The sequence below is a fragment of the Equus przewalskii genome, chromosome 1 (genome assembly GCF_037783145.1).
Source record: "Equus przewalskii isolate Varuska chromosome 1, EquPr2, whole genome shotgun sequence".
Classification (NCBI taxonomy): Eukaryota; Metazoa; Chordata; class Mammalia; order Perissodactyla; family Equidae; genus Equus; species Equus przewalskii.
In genome coordinates this window covers 56,460,770-56,488,064 of record NC_091831.1, presented here as the reverse complement: position 1 = coordinate 56,488,064, position 27,295 = coordinate 56,460,770, and the positions used below count along the sequence as shown (strand labels likewise).

The following is a 27,295-nucleotide window of genomic DNA, read 5'->3' as shown; positions in this document are numbered from 1 at the left end:
CTGCTAGCATCCTACGATTGAGTTTAAGGCTTAGATTTATCTATAAGGAGAAGAGAGGTTTTGCTGTACCAACTGCTACAACTAGCACTGTCAGTGTTTGGTTAAGTACCATTGTAGTTAGTTATAAGTGGAAGACATGTAGTACAACAAAGCATCTAATATAACCCTCAAAGCTATAGACAGTTCTACAAGATTTTAAAATCTCATACCTTAAACAATGTAAGTTAACAGAAAAAAGTCAAATGACAATTTTAATAGACTTTAAAACAGTGTACAAGTATAAAACACTGGTTTTGTATTTCAAAAGTTGGAGGAAGATATCCAGTCATTAAACAGTCTACAAAACATATGCCAGTAAGATTACATAAAAGACTATGTACAATATAAAAAGAGCTGAAAACAGTCTTCACTGTAAAAATAATTTAAAACAAATTCTTCAATTTAAAATATCATCTATAGCACAAACACACATCATGCAAATGGTAAACTAAATATACTGCATTCTTTAGTGTAGCCGAATAAATTCAGATTGAGACATCTTTTACGGTAGAGAAATGTCCATTCAATAAAATTTTTTTCTCTGGCAGTAATGGTCCTGGCTGGGTATTTTATCCTTAAAGAACAGCTATGTTTCAAACTTTTTATTTAATTGTAATAAATACTAAACATAGGAATACTTTGTAATTTGGGAGTAATGCTGGGTAAAGGTCTGGAAAAGAAATGCTTACTGTGCAATTTTATAAAGTATGAACTTTTCTGAAAGGCTAGAAGCTTCCACAGTTGAGAAAGTTGATCTCTAGTTTTAAGGCAGGCTAAGCTTTTAAATAAAGACAGACACGTTATAGGAACTAGGTTCATTCATTAACTGTTCTGCTGTTACAAGCTACATCATGTTCATCTCCATAATACTAGGCTAACAGTTTGGTGTTTATTACACCAAATCCTCCCAACAGGAGACATGTACTTACTGGCTGAGTTATAATTGACATCTTATTACTTTGGAACTGTATAATCAGGGGCCTGTTGCTCTCGTCATTAATGGAAAAGAAAAGCAGCAGTCCAAAATATTACACTCTCCCCAGTTGAAGTACCATTATTATAGATTCATAAAGACTTTGCATATTCACACCTTGGCAGTTTAATACTTGTGGGAAAGGATCAGTGCATGCTCTACCACAGTGACAGGTATTTAAACAATGGCAAATATTCTCAAATTAAGGGGACCCAGACAGGCACTATTGTTTCTAAAGCAACTGAAACGTTTCCAAAGCATTTATTTGTTTTTCAGGTTAGTTTTATGAGCCAATATAGACATTACTACATGTCCACAGGAAGTACAAAAGCCATCTTCATTTGAACAATACAATATTCCTGAAACTCTTAGCACCAAGTCTTACTTTAAAAAGCTAAGACAACTGAGTGCTCTCCCACATAGTGTTGACTTCCCTCTACTCACATTGCATGTCATGAGATTTTTAAAAAGTTAGCTGCCACAAGTTTTTGAAAATGCCAGTGTTTAAAAATAGGTAATTGTGCTAATAAAGAATCAAAAGTTTAGCAGAACAGAGATTGGAGGGTTACAAAGAAAAGTGTGAAAATACCATTCTTTGGTCTAGATAAGCTGTTCCCTTTACATTAATTTAACATTCCAATGGCTTTTTTGAAAACTTTAAAATGTTGAAACTTCACTAGGCAAAAACAAAATTATATATACAGATGGATGTATCATACAAATGAACTTTTAAAAGAAAGTCTTGACCAACAGCTGATTAAAGATACTTAGTACCTTTCTTTTAAAAAAAGTTAGTGTTGAGTGTACAAGTACAGAAATAAGGAAGTTAAAAATTACGCATGAAAAAAACAATCTAGTTTACCAGCCTATAAATATTACACCTTTCTGGTTTCCTTGCTCTATTGAGTTCACAAGTAAACATTCATTTTGACATGCTAAAAGTTCCTAATGCTGGTGGAACAATTCCTGTACCTGGACAATTATTACATTATGATTTGTTTGATGAATAGTTAATGTCCGTTGCTTCCTGTTTCGTGGATATAGTTTCATTAACTGCCTCTTGATCACTTCCATCAGCTCTAAATCCAGTTCCTCCAGCTCTCTCATTAACATCAGCATCATCTTCCAAACCATTGTAGAATTCTTCAATCTCACTTTCATCCTCCATGGGTTCTTCTAAACTTGGACTCTGGCATGTTCCACTATCACTATTACTGCCACAAGAGCTAGAGGATAAGACATCTTCTTCAGAGTCTGAATATACCTCAGCGCCATGGAAAATGTAACGATTTGGTGGTAAAAACAGATACTGATTACCTGAAATACAGTAAGAAATGAGAAGTAAGTTATTTCTAGTTTTTTAAGACTAACTTGGTCTCACTGGGCAGTCTGGAGTAACTGTAGGTTCCAGCTCTGCCTCTTGCCTAAGTATCATTACTAGAGGCTATTTCTAGTGTTTTTAAAAAACAAGCTATCAACTAAGTGCTGGGTGCAAATCTTAGTTCTGCCACTCACCAGTTTTGTAAATTAGGGTGGTTATCTCTCTTTGCCTCAATTTTTCTCACCTAGAAAATGAAGTAATTTTCACAACCCTATGAAGTTAGTGTGAAAAAATGCAAAGAATCATGTTGAATAAAGGTTACTTAACGAACTCCTTTGAACAGATTTGATGAGATGAAGTATCCACAGCTCAGCCTGCATTAGATAAGGTATATTCAATGAACATGAATTGGCTTATCTAAAGCACATACTATGCTTTCAAAAGCATCCTCATTAAATATTTTCACTTCACTTTGCCTGCCTATTATAACCTAAAATTAAAATAGTTTGTCAATAACGGCTTCACCACCTATTCAAAGTGTAGTCTGTACACAGTAGCATCACCTGAGTGTTTGTTATAAATTTATATTCTTGGGCCCCACCACCCATCTACTGAATCAGAATCTATTTTTACAAGAGTCTTATACACACTGAAGTGTGAGAAGCACTGATCTAGCATTGGACTTGAACTTCAACCCTCTCCCTAACTTGCATTCACAGTATAAGATTTGACTTGTGATAGTAAGGAGAGTTCCCTCCCTCTCTCCCCTAAGCTATGGCCCCCAGGTCAAGAGCACCTTCTCTAAGATGTTCCACTCTTAAAAGCATCGGTTTGAAGGGCTGGCCCCATGGTGTAGTGGTTAAGTTCACACACACTGCTTCGGCAGCCCGGGGTTCATGGGTATGCATCCTGGGCATGGACCTACGCACAACTCATCAAGCCATGCTGAGGCAGCATCCCACATATGAAATAGAGGAAGCTTGGCACAGATGTTAGCTCAGGGACAATCTTCCTCACCAAAAACAAAAAACGAGAAGAAAGAAAATCTATCAGTTTGAGTCCAGGAATACTAATAAAGTTCTTAAAAATCACAATGTAAACAAAAGAAGCTAAATTAAATTTGACCAAGCTGAGACTTTTAAGAGAATGGGTGGGAACCCTAAACATTAATGATGAAATGTTTTCTACACTGAAATTCACAAGAACAAGTAACTTCTAACTTAAGTCTGTTTTCACATGTAATGACAGATTCACAAAAGCCCAACTACTACACACTTGATCTGGAGTACATGCCATCTACCAAGCCGACCTAAGTTTCTCTTCAAAATAGCTTTCAAACTTTATTATCCCCATCAAGACCCAGTTTTCTGGTCTGAAACAACCTAATATATGTGACAATTCTGATCTGAACCCACAAAACTGATTAATCCACTCACAGATCACAAATTGCAGTGTGAAAACCACTTACTTCCTTCTTTTTCAAGAGAATACATAATATTCTTCAGTTTTCTAAGCCACAACTATTAATTTTCATGATCAGAGGAGGGTGTCAAGTACTTGTATTCTACCTGCTAACAGAAAATAGGGCCATCTCCTTTGAATCACACCCGCTTAGTCTTTTAAGGAGTCCCAACACAGGTTGTCTTCCACTTTTCTTTCTATAGTTTTGGCCCATCTTCTAAAAAATGCTTTGTTCTGCTCTGGCCCCCCCGAAGAACTGAATAATCTATTTCTCAGCCCAAATACCCTACACATGTCTAGTTTTGCCCCTTTCTTGGCAACCATCAAGACAGATTCAAAGCTTACCTCATATATGCTCCCACTTCCTTTTGCCTTGACCTCACAACAGAAATAGTGGCAAAATAAAATGAGTAAAGCCTAGTGGTCATTTGGTTTTAACAGCTACAATTTTATACCCTACGTCAGTTTTCTTTTTAAATTCTCACAATGCTATCAAGTATGTGCTATTTTCTTCCCATTTTACAGATTGGATTAAGAAACAGAGATTAAATGACTACCCAAGGTAGATCTGAGACAGCTCAGGTCTAATTCCAAAGCCTGCACCTTTAAGGCCTAAATGAGTAGAGTAAAACCAAAGTATAATACCAAAGAGACTGCTCCATGTTTAATTTTCGTTTCCTGGGGCAAAGAGTTCTTTGTGTGTGACCCATCTGTCAAAAAGATATTCAAAGAAAATCCCCAGTGCAAAAAGTCTTCCAGTGCATACAGAGACCTTGTATATGGTAGAAACTTGTAGGGGCCAGCCCCGGTGGCCTAGTGGTTAAAGTTCAGCACACTCTGCTTTGGTAGCCTGGGTTCGGTTCCCAGGAGCAGACCTACACTGCTCTGTTAGCAGCTGCGCTTCTGCTGGCGGCCCACATACTTAGAAAGAGATAGAGGAGGGTTGGCATGAATGTTAGCTTGGTCAAATCCTACTCAGCCAAAAAAAAAACCCATATTACCTGACTAAATCAGTAACAATTTTTCTACTTCTGACTTGCCACATTTGCAAACATAAGCATTCTAATGCCTTTTCTAGTTTCCCCTGGGAAGACTTCCCCTACTTTTAACTCTCTACTTATTGTTCAAAACCAAAGTCAGGAGTTAGATTTTCTGGAAAGCCTTCTATACCTAAACCCCTCCAAGTAGCCTCTACCTTTTTTTAACATCACCTATTTTTTAATCACCTATTTTTATAATTATACACAAAACATCAGTAGTTTGTTGTCTCTCCAGAACTTGCTACAATGCTTACTATGGAAAAGGCCCAAAGGCTTATTCGACTGAACTAAAATTCATTTACAGCACATGCTTAGAACTTGTCTAAATTTGTCAGTTTTCACCCTGGATGGTAAATGGAGTGGGACTTAATGTTTAAGTCATACAAGACTGTTGCTTCTTAGTTAAAGAGCGCATGTTTTTTATTTTGATTAAATTAAAATTTTTTGCCAAAAATGCTGCTTGGACTTAAACACTGATTTCCAAAAAAGTGATTTCATCTATGTTAATTTAATACTAATTGGTAAAGACTTCCCATATGTCAAAACAGGGTAGATGCTATTCCTAATATTCAGTGGAGAGGAATCGGAGATTTTCTAGATCTGAGATAACACAGCACAATGGTTAAGAGGATACGCTCTGAGGATAGACAGGAATCCAATCTGGCTCTTCCGTGTCCCAGGTGTTACTTTGCATGGGATACTTAACCTCTACTGTACTCAGTTTTCTCACCTGTAGCAGAGTAGTAGTAATAGTTCCTAACTCATGAGATTAAAATCAGATAATGTGTATAAAACAGCTGACCCACAGTAAGCACCCAATTCTCAGGCATCATTTCTACCCGCTAAAGCTCTCACCAGACAACAGCATAGCTCTCAATATTTCTGTTTTCTTTTCAATTTAGTGCTTATTCTCTAGAAAAACACAAGGTATAGGGCACACTTTATAAATTAAACACTATTTCTCCCCCATACTATGTAAGATACCAGTGTTTATCGTTCTCTAGCTTAAATTCTCAACGTTATAGTTTCTCTAAACACAATCAACTGTTACATTCAGCTGCATAAAGCTACCCTGTCAACTAACCTGCCAAAATTGCTCATTTCTTGGAAATATCTTGTTACAATAATTATGCCTTTAAAATGGCTCAACAGCCTTTCTTACCATCAAGCCGTTTACTAATCTGCTCCTTTGCGAGTCTAGCTGGCCAGCACTTTCTTACTGCTTCAGCAACTGAAGTTCTTTCATTTTTCTCCCCAGTATCAGAGCCAACATTCTTCAAATACGGACTTCCCAACCGTTCAGTAACACTTTGAAAGCTCCTAGTAGATGTCTGTACTTCCTGTGATTTTTCTTCCATACAATCTTTTGATTTGGACACATCTGGATCATCAACATTACTCTTTGTTGCTTGGTCTAAAAGTGTGACAATCACGGACGAATCTGGTGGTGAAGTTCTTTCTGGTGAACTTGAGTCTTCTGAAATATTAAGAGGTGTGGGTGGCAATTCTGACAAATGAGCCAACTCTCTTTGTGTTCGTGGAGGTTTTTCAGTAATTTCTGAAAGCTTTATAGGGTTGCAGCAAAGTTTGGCATATTCACCACCTAACCTATGACACAATTCATTAATTATGACATCACAGTCTCCAAGAAGCTCTACATCAAAATGCAGATGAGGCAAAGGTTCCCTATTAATTAATATCTGAGGCACTTCATGGGGTATGGAACCTAAAAATAGGGCAAAAAATAAAAGAAAAAGGGAAGGGAAGTAAGCTAATAAAACCACAACAAACACACTATGCAAAAGTCTAATATGCTCCTCATACCAAAAAAGAAACCCACCACTAATACTTAACCAAGCCATTACATTTCATCAAGCTAGGGAGTAAAAAGATGAGCAGCTAAGCATCTTTTGTAAAATTTCAGGTTCTGCTCCTGTCACCTGGTTACTCCTGAGCAATCTTTTCAGACTTTTCCATTCTGTACCTCAATTTCCTTGTCTGTCTATTGGGGATAACAACAGTATTTGTCCACCAGGTTGCAGTGCAGATCAAATGAATCAAAATATGTCAAATGCAGAGAAGAGTTCTTGACACATAGTGAGTTATTCTACTGAAATAGCTCCTGATAAAGAGAGTGAAAATTCATACAAGTCTATTCTCCACTATTATATACTTGTTTACATTTTTTAAAAATTACCTCTGCCTATCCCCAACACACTATTATACTACCCCACAAAAAGCTCTTAAGAATTTCTCTGCCTTGGGGCCAGCCCTGTGGCTTAGTGGTTAAGTTCGGTGTGCTCAACTTTGGTGGCCCAGGTTCAGTTCCCAAGCACAGACTCATGCCACTTGTTGGCAGCCACGCTGTGGCAGTGACCCACATATAAAATAGAGGAAGACTGGCACAGATGTTAGCTCAGGGTGAATCTTCCTCAGCAAAAAGAAAAAAAAAGAAAAAATTTCTGTGCCATACCTCTAAAGAGAAAAAAATAACTCAAAAATAAAGGAGCTTATACAGTAGGTTTTCATGTTTTGTTTAATTACAAATTGTCCCATATTCTCCTTTAATAGAATTTCACAGCTATTTAGGATTAAACTGCTAAAGCCACCATATATGGGATAAGGAAAAGATGCATAATTGGAGATTTTAACTCCATTTTTCTTCCAACTATTTACTCTGGCTGCCTATTTGATTGCTGCTGTAGGGGTCTAATTTCATTCTCTGGTTAAGGGTTTGATATTCTCTCCTGTCCTCCTTCCCTCACTTTTTAGGGCACACTTGAAGCTACTGAATGAGTCCCTCTATCTTCCTCTCTCTTGCTTCCTCACTAGAGGGAGAAAAAAGGTAGTATGAGAGCATGTATTACAGAAATATTCCTAAGAAGAGTAATAGGGACTTAAATTGTATTTGAGCATTTTTATACACACAAACACCCTCTGGGTAAAGCAGATCCACATACAATAATTATGACAAGGCAGGACTGTTATTCTTAGAAAAACAATTATTTTGAACCCCAAAATTCTATCTTAATGAGTACATTACACTTCCACCAAGCTATACATTTGAACTTACTGAACCTGAAATCAATTAAATTTGAAAGATCAACAACTATAATCAAATAAAGATAAAAAATACATAGATTAAGGGCTGTCTCCTAGGTGTATGTAAAGTAACTCCTGCCACATTAAAAAAACATTCTGTTGAAAAATTTAAGTTGAACTGTTGCCCTTTGTCTTAATTTTTCATATACATTAGAATTTGACATTACTTCTGTTTTGACAGCCCTCTCCCTCCACCAAAATGTCAGATTAACCAATCTTCATTAATAAGAATGTCACCTAAAAAACAAAGTTTGGCTCTTCACCACTTTTAACCAGAAACAGAATAAGAGCACTGGAGTCTATTCTACAGACCCACAACTCAGGGCACTACATATACAAATGTTCACTCAAGATCCTCACCCACTTACTTGGAATTAGTGCTACTGGTCTTACTTTCAGGGAAGACCCAATAACGATGAGGAGATCAACTTCATCTTTGTCATACTTCATGGCTCTATGAAACTGTTCTGGTAAATTTTCACCAAAAAAAACAATCTCTGGTTTCATGATAGCAAGTGGTTCATCAGCTGGGCACCTGGGACATCGAGGAACCACCTGTGTGTTCCAGATTTTGGTTGAGGTAGGGAAGAGAAGGGAAAGCCCAAGTTAGAAATAGTCAACATTTTCACACTTCCTAAGAATGTATTCAAAGTTATCCAAGAAAACAGAAAAGCTGTGGATAAAAAGGGAAAACTGGATACAACCTAAATGTCAATATCAACTGTCAATAACTGGTTAGTTTATTAATATACAAAGAAATACAATGTTGCTATTATATCTGTAGACTTACATTTGATATTCAAGAGTTCACTGTCTATTAAAGAAAAAACCAGCATGTATATGTAGGTACATACATGTACACACGAGACTTAGTCCTTTAACAAAGTTTGTAAGATAATGATTCCATTTTAACATGCTGTCCTTCTCTCATAATTACAGTCATGCATTGCTTAATGACACGATACATTCTGAAAAACGCAGTTAGGTGATTTTGTCGTCATGTGAACATCACAGCGTGTACTTACACAAACTTAGGTGGTATAGCCTACTACACACCTAGGCTATATGGTACCCACATGGGACCACCATCATATACTGTGTTCGTTGACTGAAACATCATGTAGTGCATGACTGTATACGATTAACTATACATGCAGCTAAACACAAAGAATTTATTTCTGGGTGGTTTTTATTCTCTGCCATATTTTCCCTTATATTTTTTGCTAGTAATTTACACGAAATACTTTTACAATAATTTTTTAAATGTTTTAAAGTATTACCACAACTATCTTAAGATTCCAAATCTGAAAGGCACTACAAAGGGAGAGTAAGAAGAAAAACTAATACTGCAACACTTTATGATCTGGATTTTTATTTTAGGCTTAGTTATTAAGGAGCCCATTTCATCATTTTAGAGACATTATGCAGCAATGTTTTCAACTTAAAGTATTGAGAGGTTCTTGTGTAACTTCACCAGAATTCCCAACGATAATACTATTCCTGGATCTTTCTGTATCACATAAATACTTTCAGAAAAAAAAGGATTTGGAGGCAAAAGAAGAAACAGATCAGAGACATCCAAAAATATGAGTGATAAATTACCTGATTAAAAATATCTCCTCGTACAGCTTCACAGTCAACTTTGTATTTACAAATCAGGCAAGACGCTGTTGCAAAGGAACCTAAAACAACCAACATAGGTATGCTTTATTAAAGGAATGTTTTCATTTCTTAAACATCACAAAGGTTATACTATAAAGTTTGACATCAGAAAAGTTAGTGAATTTTAAAATTTTAAGAGACTCTATGGGAGCATCCGGGTGATGAAGCATTAAAATAATTATATAGATAATAAATAAGGAGAGGATCCAATCCTCAATTGCTGAGAAACTGATATAATGATGCCTCCTAAAGCAACTCTTTTCAATAAAATAAACCAACTCCTCCAGGGGTAAAACTCTGCAGAGGTGGAAAGTTACAATTATACTAGCTTAATAATTGTGTTTTAAAAACAGTTTAGATACATAAGAAAATGGTCTGTTCAAACTTGTTATTTTAGATTGAAAGTCTTTTAAATTTGTGAAACCTGTACATCTCAACTACTCAATTTCTTTGGTTTCCTAAAATAAAGATGTCATGTTTTTTCATACATAGCTAACATTACTTTTGTAATCTAAAAAGTTATTTAAAAGAATTTAATGGAATGCAATTGCTACATCTTTTGAAATTCAAAAGCACATTAATATCTGACTTTTTATACAAATAAGTGTCAAGGCCAATACTTCTAGTTTCATTGTTTTGCATTCTACTTTTAATTTATCTACAATTGGTCAGATAACATGATTAAATAATACGGCTTAATCTTCATTCCTGGATGGCAGCCCACTTTCTAATCCTAATTTTTCCTATAAAACTAAGTAACAGAAAGCAATTCTGAAGTTTACTAACCGTGACACTGAATTATCCTTTGGATTCCTGCAACCTGTTCCAGTGTATCTATGTTCTGAGTATAGTTGCGAAGTAGTTTTCCTTCCTTATCTGACAAAGCTATGAATTTGTGACAGAGAGATGGCTGGAACTGTCCAGGATATATTTCCTATATAATGCAAAAGGCAGAAAAAAGATTAAAGAAATACGTGTAACAGATGTTATATGTTTAGGTTTAACAAAAATCTACCAAATGATAATCCCCCATGTATAAATAATTTAAAAACTACATGAGCATCTCAAAGCATCTAAATGGATGCAACACACACCTACAAAAGATTATTGCTATAATATGTATAGCAATTAGTGAACTGGGCCCCTTGAAGAAAAGGATAAAGTCAACCCACAAACATAATAGATATTTTAATATAAGTCAGAAGAAATACACACCTTAGGATATATCTAATTTTTACTGGCTGCAAATTCAGAGTTTTTTCTTTTAAACGGGGAAAGTTTAAACTGAAATGAAAAATATCAAAGGTATGGTGACTTCTAAAACTAAAAAAAGGCACTGTCAACATAATATTAAAAATTTTTGATTCATCATTTACTATAAATATCAACCTGTTGGAAGTTTAAAGCTAAAGTTTTAATGCCTTACCAAAATTGTTTTCCTTCCACTGCACAGGCACATACTGGTATAGTAATGAGTTGCTCATGAATGTTGAGTTGCTGGATTTTGTGTGTGTGTTTTTCCCCCCAAATAATGCTTCAATGCTGTTTCTTCTTTAAAAACAAAGAATTCAGATATACACATGGCAAAAAGATCAGAGAAAAAGTATCAATTTTGGTCCTCTCAACTTTTGACAGTGTTTTTATTAAATTTCATTTAAGTGACTATGGCAAAGGAAGTTTATTCTGTTTTCTTTAAAGTAGTGCTACCTACACTTCCTTACTATTCATTACAGCCTCTAACCTATTATAATGCTAGCAAAAAACTAGACACAACCATATGTCCATCAATAGGGGACTGGTTGTAGAAATACAGTACATCCATAAGTGGAGTATGCAGCCATTAAAATGAATGAGGGATGTCTAGATGCACTGACCTGGGAGATGGTCCATGACATGCGTGAAAAAAGCAAGTCAGTCACCAGTGTGTATAGTTTGTTATTGTTGTGTTGTTATTAAGCAAAAATGGAAATTATATGCGCATGTATATAGATATATTCATATAACATAAAGTCAGGAAGCATACAAACAAGCCATAAACAGAGGTGGGGGAACTTTCACTTCTGATATCATACGAAAAAGTTTAATAAGATTATGGATGACTTTTAACCTATTTAATATTTCAAATTTAAAAAACACTATCTACAGGGATACCTTTTTGGTAAAAATACTAAGCAAATCTCATAACTATCACATACATGTCCATATGCTGCTAAAAATTTGTGTTATACAAAAATCCAAAAATTTTGTCTTATTCAAATTTTTATGAATTTCATGGACAACTGTGCAATTTAAGAAACAGACAGTGCATACAGAAAGAAGTAACAAGTGAAGAGCATATCAAAACTAATGTTTATAGAAAACTGAAAGCCACATTATGTTTTGAACCATTGGGTTGTGCTCTATTAAACACTCAGGATGCTTTGTTCTAGTACATTCACGTTTACATTCAGAGGATTAATCACAGAATTTTATTAAAGCTCCCTCTGGAAATAGCTGTTAAAATATTTTAACAAGTATCAGAGTATACTAGGCAACAGATAAAATAGGATTTAAAGTAGTGAGGAAAGTGATAACAGCAGGCCAAATGTAGAACAAGAACAAATGACTACCTCTGGAGCAGTGTCAGGGAGCCAGAGAACCGAGACTCCAAGACTCCACCCTCTTGGAATGAAGGTTTGTGTGCCTTATCATCCCCTGCCCCCCTTTTTAAGGGGGGGAGGAGGTAAAAAGCACAAAGATGTGTGGGACACTAGATTCAGCTCTACACAACAGTTCAGGGTAGTTTAGCCCTTAAAGTTACGAATCCATTCCTGTAGTTGGGGATAATTTGTGAAGAATTTTTTTGTATTATTTTATAAGGCTTTTATGTGTTAGAACCTAAGTGATCGGAATCTTGACTTTGTCTATTTTATTTCAAATATGCACTGGACCATGTCTGAATCATTGGATTTAAAAACTATGTTCAAACTAAGGGATATAATCTGAAATAATGAAAAAATTACTCTGGAAGAACCGTTTTAATAGAAACTATTCCTACGTCAGGTTCTTAACATGAAAAGTTTGCTAAAAACCAAATGGCTGGGGATACAACTTTCAGATAAAGTATGGATTAATTCTTCCTGTGACATGCTACTCTGCTCTAAGACAGGCCATCGCAAATCTGAACATCCTAAATCCTATTAAGGAACCAATCATGAGGGCCCAGAACAACTATGTGGGCTGGGCCATTCTTTTACTGCCACAGGGATCCTTACAGATTTGAGTGGAAGCAGAGCTGGGACCAAAGGCTCAAAAATGCTATTAAAAAGACACGTTACTTCCACACGGCTGTGTCCAGAAAGATGCAAACGATCCAGTAATTGGTCATAGGCAACCAATGTGGTCAAAACTAAACCTTAGAACTATCTGCCATAGTGAGTCTTCATGCAGAAATAATGGCGTTCCTCCAGAGGAGGCTCTCTGCTTGGTTTCTTCCCCAAATTTCTAGCAATATGAATGAGACCCCAGGCAAAGGCAGGAGTGTTAAAGGACTCATCAAAGTTTGACATGCCACTATTTGCTGTTATCTCCTCCTCCTAGAGTAAACAGAGGGGGGCAGTAAGCAGAGTTGGTAAGAAACTAGAAGGTAAAGTCTCCATGCTGCCAAAAAAGAGAAGTAAAACTGATCCATCCTGGTAAGGAAAATCCTCATAATCCCTTGTCTGGTTTCATTCATTCCAAAAAACCACACTTGAATAGGCTACTCAATATCCTACCTAAACAATACTTACAAATTAGTCACCTGGCAAAAAAATTCAACTTCTTTTGTTTTTTTTTTAAGTCTGGTTCCCTGAGGAACTCAAGGTTCAGCAAACTTTTTCCACCCAGGGACACCACAGAGTCAATATTTAAGGCTTTGTGGGCCATACAGTCTCTGTCCATATAGTCCCTACTGCACCACTCAAATTTTCCACCATAGTGCAGAAGCAGCCCGAGACAATATATAAATGACTGAGCATGGTTGTGTTCCAATAAAACTTTACTTACGGTCACTGACATTAGAACTTCATATAATGTTCATATGCCGTGAAACACTGTTCTTTTGATTTTTCCCATCCAATTAAAAATTAATTCTTAGCTCAAAGGCTGTACAAAAACAGGCAGTGGGCCACATTTGGACTAAGGCCAACCCCTTTACTAATCTAATACAAGAGAATTTCAACTAGTCAAGCTATTAGTTACCACTTAAGGAACTTTCAATATGTACCAGGCAAAACAGGAGCACTTTATTATAATGCTGTAGACGAGGCTGAGGGCTGGTTTCTACACTTCAGAGGGTTGTAAAGGAAAACAAAGAATATACGACCAAGCTCCCATGTGGTCACAAAGGTCACATTTACTTCCTGGCCTTACACAGAAAAGGTTTGCTGGTCCTACTGTAGACATATATATCCCCATTTTGCAGATGAAAGCTCTAAAGCACAGAAGTACAAGTTATAGAACTAACTTGCCAAAAGTCACAAAAGCCAGTAAGTGGCAGAGCTGTTATTCAAACCCAGTTTTGATACCACAGTGCAGCTCTTAACCACTATGCAATACTGCCCTTTCAATTTTTGATCCCTCAATCTCAAGTTTCCTTTTTTCTTTTAGGCTAAGCACCATTTCATTAGGGTACTACAAACGAGTCCAGTAAGTACACTTCATTTTGCACTTCTTCATGGGATTGCTGGAAGCTGGAATTCCAATCATCCTCTAACATAAAAACACTCTTCAAGAACACATAATGTTGGCCAGGCCCGTGGCCTAGTGGTTAAGTTTGGCGCGCTCCACTTTGGTGACCTAGGCTCGGTTCCTGGGCATGGACCTATGCCACTCGTCAGCAGCCACGCTATGGCAGTGACCCACATACAAAATAGAGGAAGACTGGCACAGATCTTAGCTCAGGGCAAATCTTCCTCAAGCAAAAAGAGGAAGATTGACAACAGGTAGCAACAGATGTCAGCTCAGGGTGAATCTTCCTCAGCAAAAAAAAAAGGCAAAAAAAAAAAACCATAATCTTCCCACAAATAAGTATAAGCAAAGGATCCCAATGGAATAAAATAGTTAAGAACAGATGATCTAAACATATACACGTGGCTAGTAGTAAAAAGCAGTTATCCACACTAATAAAAACAGAACACTAATATGATAATGAAAGATGCTAATTTTTTATATTAAACTGATAAAGTTTTGACTGCCTTGAAAACAACTCTAGATAGCCATTAATAAAAAACTGATTTAGTTGGTACAACTATAAAACAATACTATGCAGCCTTTCCTTAAAAATGAGGTATATCTGTTAAGTGCCATTATGAAACTATTTCCAAGAATATTAATGAGAAGATAGAGAAAAGGGTGTGTGATTCATTTTTAAAGTATTACTAGAAACTTAATACCCTCCCCTATACACACACAAAGAGGTTTACTTTTTTTTTTTCTGGAAAGCTACCCAAGAAAACATTTTACCGTGGTAACCTCTGAGAAAAGAGATTAAAGGTAGGGAAGACAGAAGGGAGAGGCAAACTGCTGTTTGTTTTGTACTGTATGAATTTCTTTTTAAACAACACACATTACATACTTTTTAGAAAATATTTTAATCCTAATAATATACTGTGGAGGGTTTTTTTTGGGGGGGGGGGGATGGTATGCTAAATCATCCTTCACATACTTCTGATGGGAGTACATTTTACTCAACCTTTCCAGGGAGCAATAAAGCAAAACACATCAGGACCTTTAGCATTTGTTTTCAGGAATTTATCATAAGAACATTGGAAAACATACCAAAAAGGACAATTATAGCAACACTATTTGTAATAAGATAAAGTAAGAAACATCTAAAACATACACTTGCAGGATTAGTAAATTACTGTATACCACTTGATGAACATAAAAATATATCTAGCTCTAATACTATACTTATATTTGTACACATGTAATCCACATACGAAAAGGTATTAACACATTTGTCTTCAGGTGAACAAAACTGTGGCTTTTTTTTGGCTCACATTTTTTGATTATCAGGTAATGACCTGGTTTTAAGATTCCTTAACTTTATAACTACATAATCTGGTATTTTTTGTACATTATCATTAAAGTGATAATTTATTGAATAAATAAAAAGATACAGTTTTGGAATTAAGTTCATAAAAATTCAGTTCATATTTCTCCCTGTACTTACTTTTTCTTGAGTTTTAATAACTGGGGGAAAGAACATTCACTGAATTCAATATGGGATAGCAACCATACTGTTTGAACAGTCTTTTTTTTTTTTAATTCTTTTATACATCCTCGGTTTCACCTTCACTGACTCAATACACCCACTCATTTTTATAAACAACATATTTCAAGTGAATTATTTTAGACTCCTGAGAACCATGACCACAACTCATTGTCAATTTAAGCCCTTATTATGCAGGAGGATAACAGTTCAGAACACGGATATATAGCTTTAATGTTGGCTCTAACTGTTCTTGTGTAAAAGAATTCAAAGAGGTACCACAGCTAGGCACACTGTAATACACTGGTTCTCAAACCGGGAGCAATTTTGCAGGGGACTCTTGGCAATGTCTCGAGACATTTTTGAGTGTCAAGACTGGGGGTAGGGATGCTAATGGCATTTAGTGGGAGGAGGCCAGGGATGCTGCTAAAGATCCTACAATGCATAGGAGAGCTGTTCATAGCAAAGAATTATCCACCCCAAAATGTCAGTAGTTGAGAAATTGCTCTAATGAGCCAGTAACCTTTTTAACACGCCTCTCCATTACTTGGAATTTCCAGTCTAAATCAAATCTAAGTTTCTTCCCAATAATTATATACAATCAATGGCTTGATACATGTGTAGAAATTCTTTCCTTCCAAAATGTCTAAATTTCACCAGTAATACTTCCTGTTTTCATGGCTTCATATTAAATTTATTTTCTCTCATAACTACCAACAATCAAAAACTATCTTAATGATGGGGCTGGCCCCGTGGCTGAGTGGTTAAGTTCGTGCGCTCCGCTGCAGGCGGCCCAGTGTTTCGTTGGTTCGAATCCTGGGCGTGGACATGGCACTGCTCATCAAACCACGCTGAGGCAGCATCCCACATGCCACAACTAGAAGGACCCACAACGAAGAATATACAACTGTGTACTGGGGGGCTTTGGGGAGAAAAAGGAAAAAAATAAAATCTTTAAAATAAAAAAACTATCTTAATGAACTTTCTGCCTAGTACAGCAACTAGTAGGAAATTTTAAGTTATGAGTATTTTATTCATGTAATATTTTAACAATCTAGTAAAATATAACAATATTTACATACCCTCCCCATCCTCCATTTCTGGATACTACGCTTCATTCTTTGTCCTTACTAATTTCTCCTGAAACTTTTCCCTCATTATTCATTTTTACATCCAAATTAACTCAGTCTCTCCTACCTATTACTATTAAGTGCTACTTCAGCAACTACAAGCTTTCTTTTAGGCAGTTCCTAATGTGAGAATGAAAGTACAACAGTTCTATACGAGTAACAGTTATAAAGGTTAATTAATTTATTTAGCTCTTACCATAACTTATAAGAAAACTCAGGAAAGGAATTAAGCAAAATTAAATTTATATAAACAAGATTAGAAAAGGCTGCACTTTATAAATGACTGAATTTATTTTTTCACTTTATTAACTAATAATAAAAACATGCAAAGTTCCTAAAACTTTTAGGGAAGTGGAAAATGCTGCCCCTCCAACCTTTTCTTCTCCCAGGTGGTATAAAATCTGTACACAGTGGTTAAGAACATTAACAGTTAACAGTATACCATTTTTACTGTAATTCACATATTTTATTTTCTCTTATGCACTGTCTAGATTTCTATTAAGTGCATTTTTAAAAGTTCTTGTAGTTTGTCTCTATCAAAGTAATTCTAAATTGCTTCTACAGATTCTTGCATGTCAAAGCTGGTTTAAGCTAAAAATGAATACCCAGTTTGTTCATTAGATAACTAAGGTTACAATCTTTCTCAACCTTGCTATTCCTATTCTCACTTACCACACTTTTTCTAAGTGTCAGGTTACTACTTTACCAGGCAATTTAGTATATACTTAAGTAACAGGGAAAAATGTTGACAAGGTGGTTTGGGCAACATGATTTGTTTCCCCTCAGAACACAGAATTTACAGCAAAAATCTTGTGAGCATTATATAAATGCACCAGTGAATTAAACTTTTATAATAAGATATAAGACCACAGTAATTTCTAGTTACCTGCTGGCCTTCTAAGTGTTAACTTCTGCTACCTAGAGCTATTATAATGCCAGTGTCCTAGGTCCAATTCAGGAAACCTATAACTAAGTGCTATTTCACTGGTCTTCAAAATCAGGAAGTAGTACCACTAGCAGCAGTATGTTAAAAGAGTAAATCTTCATTAATTCATAATCTGGTAATTAAGAAAAATAAAACCAAAGAAACTAACTTTACATTATTTATTCAATTCAGTTTGAACCAGATGTCTCTTCTAAACGCTAGATAAAAATAACCATCATTACTGCTGATACATGAAGTGTTCAAAGTTTTCCTAAGTTTCGAGGTGATTTTTGGAAAAATTAAAAATTCTTTTAGGAGAAAGCTCAGCTAAACGAAATTAGAAATGAAAGAGGAGAAATAACAACGGAGACCAGAGAAATACAATGGATTATAAGAGAATACTACAAAAAACTATATGCCAACAAAATGGACAAATCTAGAGGAAGTGGATAAATTCTTAGACTCTTAGAACCTCAGAAAGCTGAATCAAGAAGAAACAGATAATCTGAATAGGCCAATCACAAGGAAAGAGATTGAAACAGTAATCAAAAGCCTCCCAAAGAATAAAACCCCAGGACCAGATGGCTTCCCTGGGGAATTCTACCAAACTTTCAGAGAGGATTTAATACCTATCCTGCTCAAGATATTCCAAAATATTAGGGAAGATGGAACACTTCCTTACACATTCTCTAAGGCCAATATCACTCTGATACCAAAGCCTGACAAGGACAACACAATAAAAGGAAAACTACAGGCCAATATTGCTGATGAACAGAGATGCAAAAATCCTCAACAAAATTTTTGTAACCTAAATTCAGCAATACATCAAAAGGCTCATACAGCATGGTCAAGTGGGATTCATACCAGGGACACAGGGATGGTTCAACATCTGCAAATCAATTAACGTGACACATCACATCAACAAATTGAGGAATAAAAATCACATGATCATCTCAATAGATGCAGAGAAAGCATCTGACAAGATCCAACAGACATTTATGATAAAAACTCTTAAGAAAAAGGGGATAGAAGGAAATTACCTCAACATAATAAAGGCCACATATGACAAACCCACAGCCAACATCATACTCAATGGGCAAAAACTGAGCGCCATCCCCCTGAAAACAGGAACAGGACAAGGATGCCCACTATAACCACTCTTATTCAACATGGTGCTGGAGGTTTTGGCCAGAGCAGTTAGACAAGAGAAAGGAATAAAAGAAATCCAAACAGGGAGTGAAGAAGTGAAAACTTTCGCTGTTTGCAGACAACATGGTCTTATATACAGAAAACCCCAAAGAATCCATCAGAAAACTAATACAAATAATTAACAACTACAGTAAAGTTGCAGGGTGCAGAATCAACTTACAAAAATCAGTTGCTTTTCTATACTCTAATAACGAACTTACGGAAAGAGAACTCAAGAATACAATTCCATTGACAATCACAACTACAAGAATGAGTACCTAGGAATAAATTAAACCAAGAAGGTGAAGGACTTATACAATGAAAACTATAAGACATTACTGAAAGAAACTGATAACGACATAAACAGATAGAAAGAGATTCCATGTACATGGATTGGAAGAATAAACATAGTTAAAATGTCCATACTACCTAAAGCAATCTACAGATTCAATGCAATCCCAGTCAGAATCCCAATGACATTCTTCATGGAAATAGAACAAAGAATCCTAAAAGTCATATGGGACAACCAAAGACCCCAAATTGCTAAGGCAATCCTGAGAAAAGAGAACAAAGCTGGAGGCATCACAATCCCTTACTTCAAAATGTACTACAAAGCCATAGTGATCAAAATGGCATGGTACTGGTACAAAAACAGGCACCCAGATCAATGGAACAGAAATGAAAGCCCAGAAATAAAACCGCACATCTACGGACAGTTAATCTTTGACAAAGATGCCAAGAACATACAATGGAGAAAAGACAGTCTCTTCAATAAATGGTGTTGGGAAAACTGGACAGCCACAGGCAAAAGAATGAAGGTAGACCACTATCTCATGTCATACAGAAAAACTCAAAATGGATCAAAGACTTGAAAATACGTCCTGAAACTATAAAACTCGTGGAAGAGAGGTAGTACACTCTGACATCGAACTTAAAAGGATCTTTTCAAATACCATGTCTTCTCAGACAAGAGAAACAAAAGAAAAAATAAACAAGTGGGAGTTCATCAGACTAAGGAGCTTTTGCAAGGCAAAAGAAACTAGAATAAAAAACAGAGACAACCCACAAATTGGGAGAAAATATTTGCAAATCATATATCGGACAAGGGTTAAACTCTGTAACATATAAGGAACTCACACAACTGAACAATAAAAAACAAGCAGCGCCATCAAAAAATGGGCAGAGGATACGAACATTTTTCCAAAGATATACAGATGACCAATAAACACATGAAAAGACGTTCACCAGGGAAAGGCAAATCAAAACTACACTAAGATACCACCTTACGCCTGTTAAAATGGCTTTAATCACTAAGACTAAAAATAACAAATGTTGGAGAGGGTGTGCAGAAAAGAGAACTCTCATACACTGTTGGTGGGAATGCAAACCGGTACAGCCATTATGGAAAACACTGTGGAGATTCCTCAAAAAACTAAAAATAGAACTACCATACACCCAGCTATCCCACTACTGGGTATCTACCCAAATGACTTGAAATCAACAATCCAAAGTAACATATGCACCCCTATGTTCATTACAGCACCATTCACAATAGCCAAGACATGGAAACAATCCCAGTGCCCATCGACTGATGACTGGATAAAGAAGATGTGGTACATATAAACACACAGACACACACACACACAATGGACTACTACTCAGCCAGAAAAAAAGACAAATTCATCCCATTTGCAACAACATGGAAAGGACCTAGAGGGAATTATGCTAAGCGAAATAAGCCAGACTAAGAAAGACAAACACCATATGATTTCACTCATATGTGGAATATAAACAAACACGTGGACAAAGAGAACAGTTCAGTGGTTACCAGGGGAAGGGGGGTGAGGGGTGGGCACGAGGGGTAAGGGGAGCACTTATGTGGTGACAGTCAACAAATAATGTACAACTGAAATCTCACATTGATGTAAACTATTATGAACTTAATAAAAAAACTTCTCTTAGTAGCCTGAAAATTTTCAAATTTAGTTTTCAGTTTTAGCAATTAAGTCATATCCAAGAAATTTTAATATAATTTCCCATTTTACTTTAATTCCTATTTATAACCACAGTTGGATGAAACAAAGTATTTCTTTAAAGATAGACAGTTTAAACTACCACCATTTATTCTGAATTTGCAGAGCTTTTCCTATCATTATGTAAATAGACGACATGGTTTGAAAGTAGCTGGAGTCACCCTTTAATTAAAATTCAGGTTCATCTAATTTCTAGATTCACCAAAAAGTAGTCACTAATACAAAAGACCTTTTCAAATATACTAAAGTTTAGCAGTAACAATTATATAATTTCTTTCCACAAGACTAAACTATAGGAAACAAAAGTTTTCTACTGGCTAAAATCTCTTGGGCATGGGATAACATAGTATCAAACTATACTCTAGAGCAGAGCTGCCTAATAGAAATATAACGGGAGCCATGTATGTAATTTTAAATTTTCTAGTAACCACATTAAAAGTGTGAAATTTTCGTAATTTATAACCCATTAGCAAAAGTATTATTATTTCTACATATAATTAATATTTGTTAATATATAAGAAATAAAGTTAATAATATTTCTATTTTTCCCATACTAGGTTTCCAAAATCTGGTATGTCTTCCATACTTGCATCACATCTCAAGGCACTTAGTAATCGACAGCCCCATGTGGCTAGTGGCTTCTGAACTGGACAGAGCAGAACACAGCAACCTTAACTAACATGCAACCTAAGAATCTTCTCCACCCCTAATTACAAAATTTTCAGGCACATCCTCATGTGTTAAAACCTGGCCACTATGAAACATATCAAAGCAGATGTTATAATTTTATGACCCATAAAAAAATACTAAAAACCAAAACAATGATGTTCCTTCACATGGCCTACCAACCTCTAAAACAGTCTGGATAATGTAAAGGCCATTACTGAAGTGCAAATTTCAAAAAATGAAATAGCCTCTTCTTTGAAAATAAGCTCAATCCTAAAATGAAGAAAAGTAAATGACAGTCCCTTTTGTGAAGAAGGGAATTCTAACTGAAATGACTTTTCAATGCTCTTACTCCACTACAGTACTGGTACCGAATTTTCCAGTAAGCTTTGGAAGCCTGAATGTGAACAAAATACTTTTTCATGAGTGGAGGCCAAAGAGACAAATAGAAGAGTTCGTAGTACCTTTGCAAACTTGAAGAATGGTCTTGGATCTTTCCTGAAATATTCAATATCAAACATTGCTTGAGGATCTGGAAGGTCTGGGAAGTCTACTGCAAGGCGAGCATAAATACCATCTCTTGACCTGAAGTCAGGTATTCCACAAGAAACAGAAACCTGAAAGATGCACGGCATAATTCGTACCATTACATCTTCCACCTCCACCTTTATAATTACTAGTTTCTTATCATGCAATTAGGGAACAGTTGAAAAGTATTTTAGTTTGAAACTTCTTTTTGGGGAAGAGATATACTGCCCTACTATAATTTCAAATAGAAATAAAACACCCCCAAAACAGCATAATTAAATCCACCATATATTCCATTCATAATGGGGTAAAGAATTTTCAGTCAGGCTAATTTTAAACCTTTAAGCATTTAACCAATAAATTAAAGCAATTGCAATTTGAGAAGGCAGTAACTATTTCAAATTATTTTAACTAGAAAGCAGGCAAGAATTTCTATTACAGTCAAGTACTTCCAAAGAAATCTCTCATCTGGTCAGGCTTCTTCTACTACTTCAAGAACACTACATTTCTGTATTTACTTTAAAAACTATGCTGTACAGTATTTTGGCTCTTAATTTTTAAGAACAGATTTAGACACTATGCTTTTTCTACAAATAAACTGTGACATTTCAAATAGGGATTTCAGAAGTTATCTTTTCGTTTCACAACTTTACCAGAGTTGACTCCACTTCGACCTCAGAGTAAAACAGACTTGTCTAAATCACAGCTGGGAGCAAAGCATAACTATTCTTGGTGATCATTTAAGATTAACTTACACCATCCCTTAACTCAAAAGGGCAAAAAGCAGGACTGAATTTTACTCCAGCAGTTGCCCTGGTCACTAACATACAATACACGATAGCCTTAGGTAGCTAGTTCACTGCAACCCTAAGTGGGGCAACTGAAAAATGTCAAGCTACCACAATCACATCACCTTAATTTAAAATGGAGGGGAGGTAGGAATCTGTTACCTTCCCAATACTAACTTCTTCACTTGTGAATACCAATTAGGTTCCTGGTTTCCCTAGGAAGATCAAACAAATACCCAATTTCTCCATCAGACCCTGAGACACTTTAATGCACGCAGAATTCCCTGCATCTCCTTTAGGATCTGTGGTATAATGTAGGCAGAAATCCTGCCTTAACTCCACTTACCTACTGTGCTAATAAAGAAAAAGAAGCAAATCTTTTTAACGTTGTTGGAGAGGTTCTTAAAAAACTGGACCAATTTAGCAACTGCTGCTACATTCACTTTTTAGCAGTTTCCAAACACAATTGCCCATTATCACCTAAGGATAAATTCTTCTAAACCAGAAAAATGTTTAATTGGAAAAGGTGTAAGAAAAAACATACACCACCCCCCCCTTTTACTAGTGTTTTATACATCTTACATACCCCAGCTCCAGTTAGAACTATTATTTTCTTGCACTCTTGCAGTAATTTCACAGCATCTTCAATTGTATTAATATCTTTTCTTTTTTTCCTTTTTGGTGGTTCTGAAAGGATATTAATAACAATCTGCCACAGTGTCATATCATCCAATTCAGGTGGAGGAATTGTTTCTGGTAGCAAATCTTTAAGAATTGTTCGAGGATCTGTGCCAATCATGAGATGTTGCTGAACAAAAGTATATGGACCTATATTAAGGAGGAAAAGATTTACATCAAATCCGCTTCTGAGGAATTAAAAATCTCATTTATTTTCTGAAGTAATGAATTAGCAATCTTTAAGGTTTTTTGCAAAGTAAGAAAATGCAATATAAAGGTATTTCATTCTCACAGCATCTTCAAAGCTAATGCTACACCCCAATGAAATTAGGGAGGAGATGAAACGAACAACTGGGCCTGTCCCTTGAGCTATAAAACACCAAGTACGTATTTTGAGAGTCTAACTACTAGAATTCAATTTCTATGGTTAAAATCTAGAAAAATATACCATAATGAATAACAGAAGAATGTACAAAAAGGTTCTACAAATCAATATAGGAAAGATCTTACCAGTCCTGAAAGCCCATACTATTTATCATTAAAGACAAAAAAAAAAGAGAAATATATAGATAAATATCTTGTTAAATTTTTCCAGCAATAATCTTCAATTTGATCTTAACTAATCTCCCAAAATGATACACACAATACTGCTATTTTTTACCCTGAAATTTCTTAGATCCGTTTCCTAGCTTGAGAAAACCAAAATACAGTCAGTAAATATTATAGACACCAAAGAGGAATTAATCATCACTATGTTTAAACAGTTGCAGCATTTTTGAAAGATTGAGAGCTGATTAAGAAAAAGATCACTTTCAAGACGGCCATGTTATAACTTTGGTATAAAAATCTGATAGTGTTCTTTACTTCAAAATAATTTCCCATTTCATCCACATACTTAATAAAAATTGACCTAGCACAAACTACATGCCAGGCACTTTTCTAGGCACTGACAAAACAGTATACCAATCAGACAAAAACCCCTACCCCCATGAGGCTTATACTCTAGTACAGGAAACAAGACAATAAAAAAACGTTAAGAAGAAAAATTTAAAAGGGATATGAAGTGAGGGAACCGGAATTAGAGCATTCCACACAGGGGGTATATGCGAAAAGGACACCAGGTGTGAGAAGCACCGGGCTGAGAAACAGCAGGGCCAGCTTCCATGGGCCAGAGCTCTTTAAAAATGAAAACAGAACAAAGCTAGACTTTCCCTAGAAACAGAAGCTGACATTAAATCTCAGCAAGCACTAAAGAACCTCATCACTGGGTTATAAGAGGGCAGAGAATTATACTTTTAGTTGGCATAAAACTAGAATACAAAGAAAAAGACATTTACTCTCTAAAGTTGTGAAACCATACCTATCCGTGGCCTTGGGGTCCAGTCACTAGAGCTTGCATGTGAGGCTCTATCATCCTCATCACTTTCACAAGAATGAAAACCGTTGGTGATTATTTCATCATCAAACAGAAGATCATCTGCAAAACACACCAAAAGTAACTCGAGCCTGCTGAAACAATCTGCATCTAAAATGTATGAACATCTACAATGCTTATGATGCAACGGTTTTCACTGAACAAAGCACTTAACATTTATACAGCCCGTGTAAAGAATGCCCACTAGGTCAGCTTTCACAGTTCACAGGAGCAGTATGTCCTCGTCTTTAGGGATTCTGCCCAGAATCTAAAAGTTTCAGTTCATCAAAATCTAGAAATAAATTAGGTCTACCTAATCAAAACACAAAAAGTAGTAATCTAGTTAGATTCAATTTATCGATCACAAATGGGAGTTCATGAAACTTGTCAAATAAAAATTTACCGAAAAAGTCGTTCAAAGGTAAGTACAGCAATTCGCACTTCTCTTATGTAACACTAAGCATACAAAGATATCTTTGCATTATTCGTTTCCCCTAGTAAACTGTTTCTTGAAATCAGGGGTCGCTTTACTAATCCAGTCCCTAATGCACACGCTGTTACCTTTACAGACGGTCAAATGGTCTATTGAATACTATTAACTGCACCACAGTAGGGTTCTCTCTTTAGGTAACGTCTTTATGCTGTTCAAATTTTGCAGGCTATGACTTTAGAAATAGTTTTGCTTTTTAAAATTTAAAACAAGTTTAAAAATAAAGACCAACTGCACTGTTACCAATTGTCAAAAGTCACCAATTGCACAGGTGTCAGTTTACAAAGACGAGTGCAAAAGGTCGATGCAAGGGAGAGGCAAAAGTTGCAGATTTAAGTGTGCCAGGGAGGCCGGGGGTAGGAGCAAACGATGTTTAACAAAAGTAATATGTTAAAAGAGTAGGAGGAGAGAGAAACTTATTTTAAAACCGACTGCAAGAGCTTCCCGGCCCGGCGGCTGCGCAAAGCGCGAGGGCGCCGGGCGGGCCGCGGACTGAGGGCAGGCGGGAGAGGCGGGAGGGGCGGGAGGGGGCGAGTGCGCGGGCCGCTCCCGAGCCAGGCCAGCGGCCCCGCAGGCGCGCAGCGGAGCAGGGCCGGGGTTGGGAGGGGGACGCCACCGAGCCAGCCCCGAGCCTCCAGCCCGCGCCAGAGACCCCCCGGCCCCACACCAGGAGGGGCCCCGGGAGAGGGAGGAGGGGATGCGCAGTCCCGGCCGCCCGCGCCCTGCGCACCTCGGTACCCAATCGCCGCCGCCGCCGCCTCTTCCTCCTCCTCGCCTTCGTCGTCGTCGTCGTCGTCGTCGTCGTAGAAGTCGTCGGCCGGCGGCGGCTCCCGGGACAGGGCCTGTAGGCCCGGCCCATTGTCTCCTCCGGTCGCCGCCGCCTGGGCCTCCCGCTCCCCGCCCGCCGCCGCCGCCGCCGCCGCCGGCCCGACCCCGGCCGCAGCCGGCACCTCATGCTCGGGGGCCGCCCCACCGGGCTCGCCCGGGCTCTGCCCGAGGCCGGAGCCGTCTCTGCGCGGCCTCTTGCGGAGCGGCTCCCCGGCGGGCGGCGACGCGGCCTCCCTCTCGGCCGCCACCGCCGAGGGGGAGCCGCCGGACTGAAGGGCGAGCGCCGCCTCGTCCGCCATCTTCCAACTGCCTCTCTGGCCCACTCCCTCGCCTCCTCTGCTCCAGCTCGACTCGCGGCACTGGCGCCCCCGCGCCTCCGGCTGCGGGAGATTTAAACGCCGTCACGTGACCCGGCCCTCGCCGCCTCCGCCCTCCCGCCACCCACGCGGGCCGGACCACAACACGGCGGGTCACGTGGCGGGCGGGGCGGCGGGCCGGGGGAAGCGCGCGCGGGCGGGCGGGGCGGCCCCACCCCTGGGCGGCGGGCGCGTCGCGCTGCCAAAGGCGCCGCGTTCTCAACTTCGCTTTGCAACTGTGCTGCTATCGCTGCCGCCCGGATGGCCCAAGTTTTCGTTCACGCTGCAAGTTTCCCCTTCTGCCTCCGTGCACACCTTGCTTGCTTTACTTAGGCTTTTCTAAGCTAAGGGTTAAAACTGAGCTCCTGAGAGGAGAGGAGGAATGAAGCTGGCCAAGGCCTGGCTCCCGGGCAGAGGCTGGATGGTCGGTCTGTTTTG

The 27,295-nt window shown here is 37.6% G+C and overlaps 1 protein-coding gene and 1 long non-coding RNA gene across 3 annotated transcripts in view; one reads left to right on the top strand and one right to left on the bottom strand.

Annotated features, from left to right (window-relative positions):
- Positions 1-224: 224 nt before the first annotated feature.
- SIRT1 (sirtuin 1) lies at positions 225-26,885 on the bottom strand. 2 transcript variants are annotated; one of them, XM_070563945.1, is made up of 9 exons: positions 26,404-26,885; positions 25,130-25,246; positions 23,678-23,919; positions 22,240-22,392; positions 10,385-10,532; positions 9,539-9,618; positions 8,305-8,491; positions 5,997-6,560; positions 225-2,329 (listed from the first exon to the last, which is right to left on the bottom strand). In XM_070563945.1, exons 1-9 carry the CDS (start codon positions 26,798-26,800, stop codon positions 2,001-2,003), a joined length of 2,217 nt encoding a protein of 738 aa, XP_070420046.1. In that variant the 5' UTR covers positions 26,801-26,885; the 3' UTR covers positions 225-2,000. The 2 variants fall into 2 exon arrangements, with proteins under 2 accessions (XP_070420046.1, XP_070420054.1); XM_070563953.1 differs by lacking the exons at positions 23,678-23,919; positions 25,130-25,246; positions 26,404-26,885 and adding an exon at positions 11,025-11,149 and having other exon boundaries at positions 22,240-22,379.
- LOC139074377 (uncharacterized) overlaps positions 26,250-27,295 on the top strand; it is a 30,417-nt gene continuing 29,371 nt past the window's right edge. Inside the window, exon 1 of the long non-coding RNA XR_011523938.1 lies at positions 26,250-26,407. This is a non-coding gene — a long non-coding RNA (uncharacterized lncRNA). The remainder of the gene's footprint in view (positions 26,408-27,295) is intronic.

Coding starts and splice junctions, on each gene's coding strand:
- SIRT1 (XM_070563945.1), bottom strand. CDS start 26,800: ATGGCGGACGAGGCGGCGCTCGCCCTTCAGTCCGGCGGCTCCCCCTCG. Junction 10,533..22,239: donor CATTCTTCAAGTTTGCAAAG/GTACTACGAACT, acceptor TGCATTATATAG/GAAATATATCCTGGACAGTT. Junction 9,619..10,384: donor AAGGATAATTCAGTGTCACG/GTTAGTAAACTT, acceptor TGGTTGTTTTAG/GTTCCTTTGCAACAGCGTCT.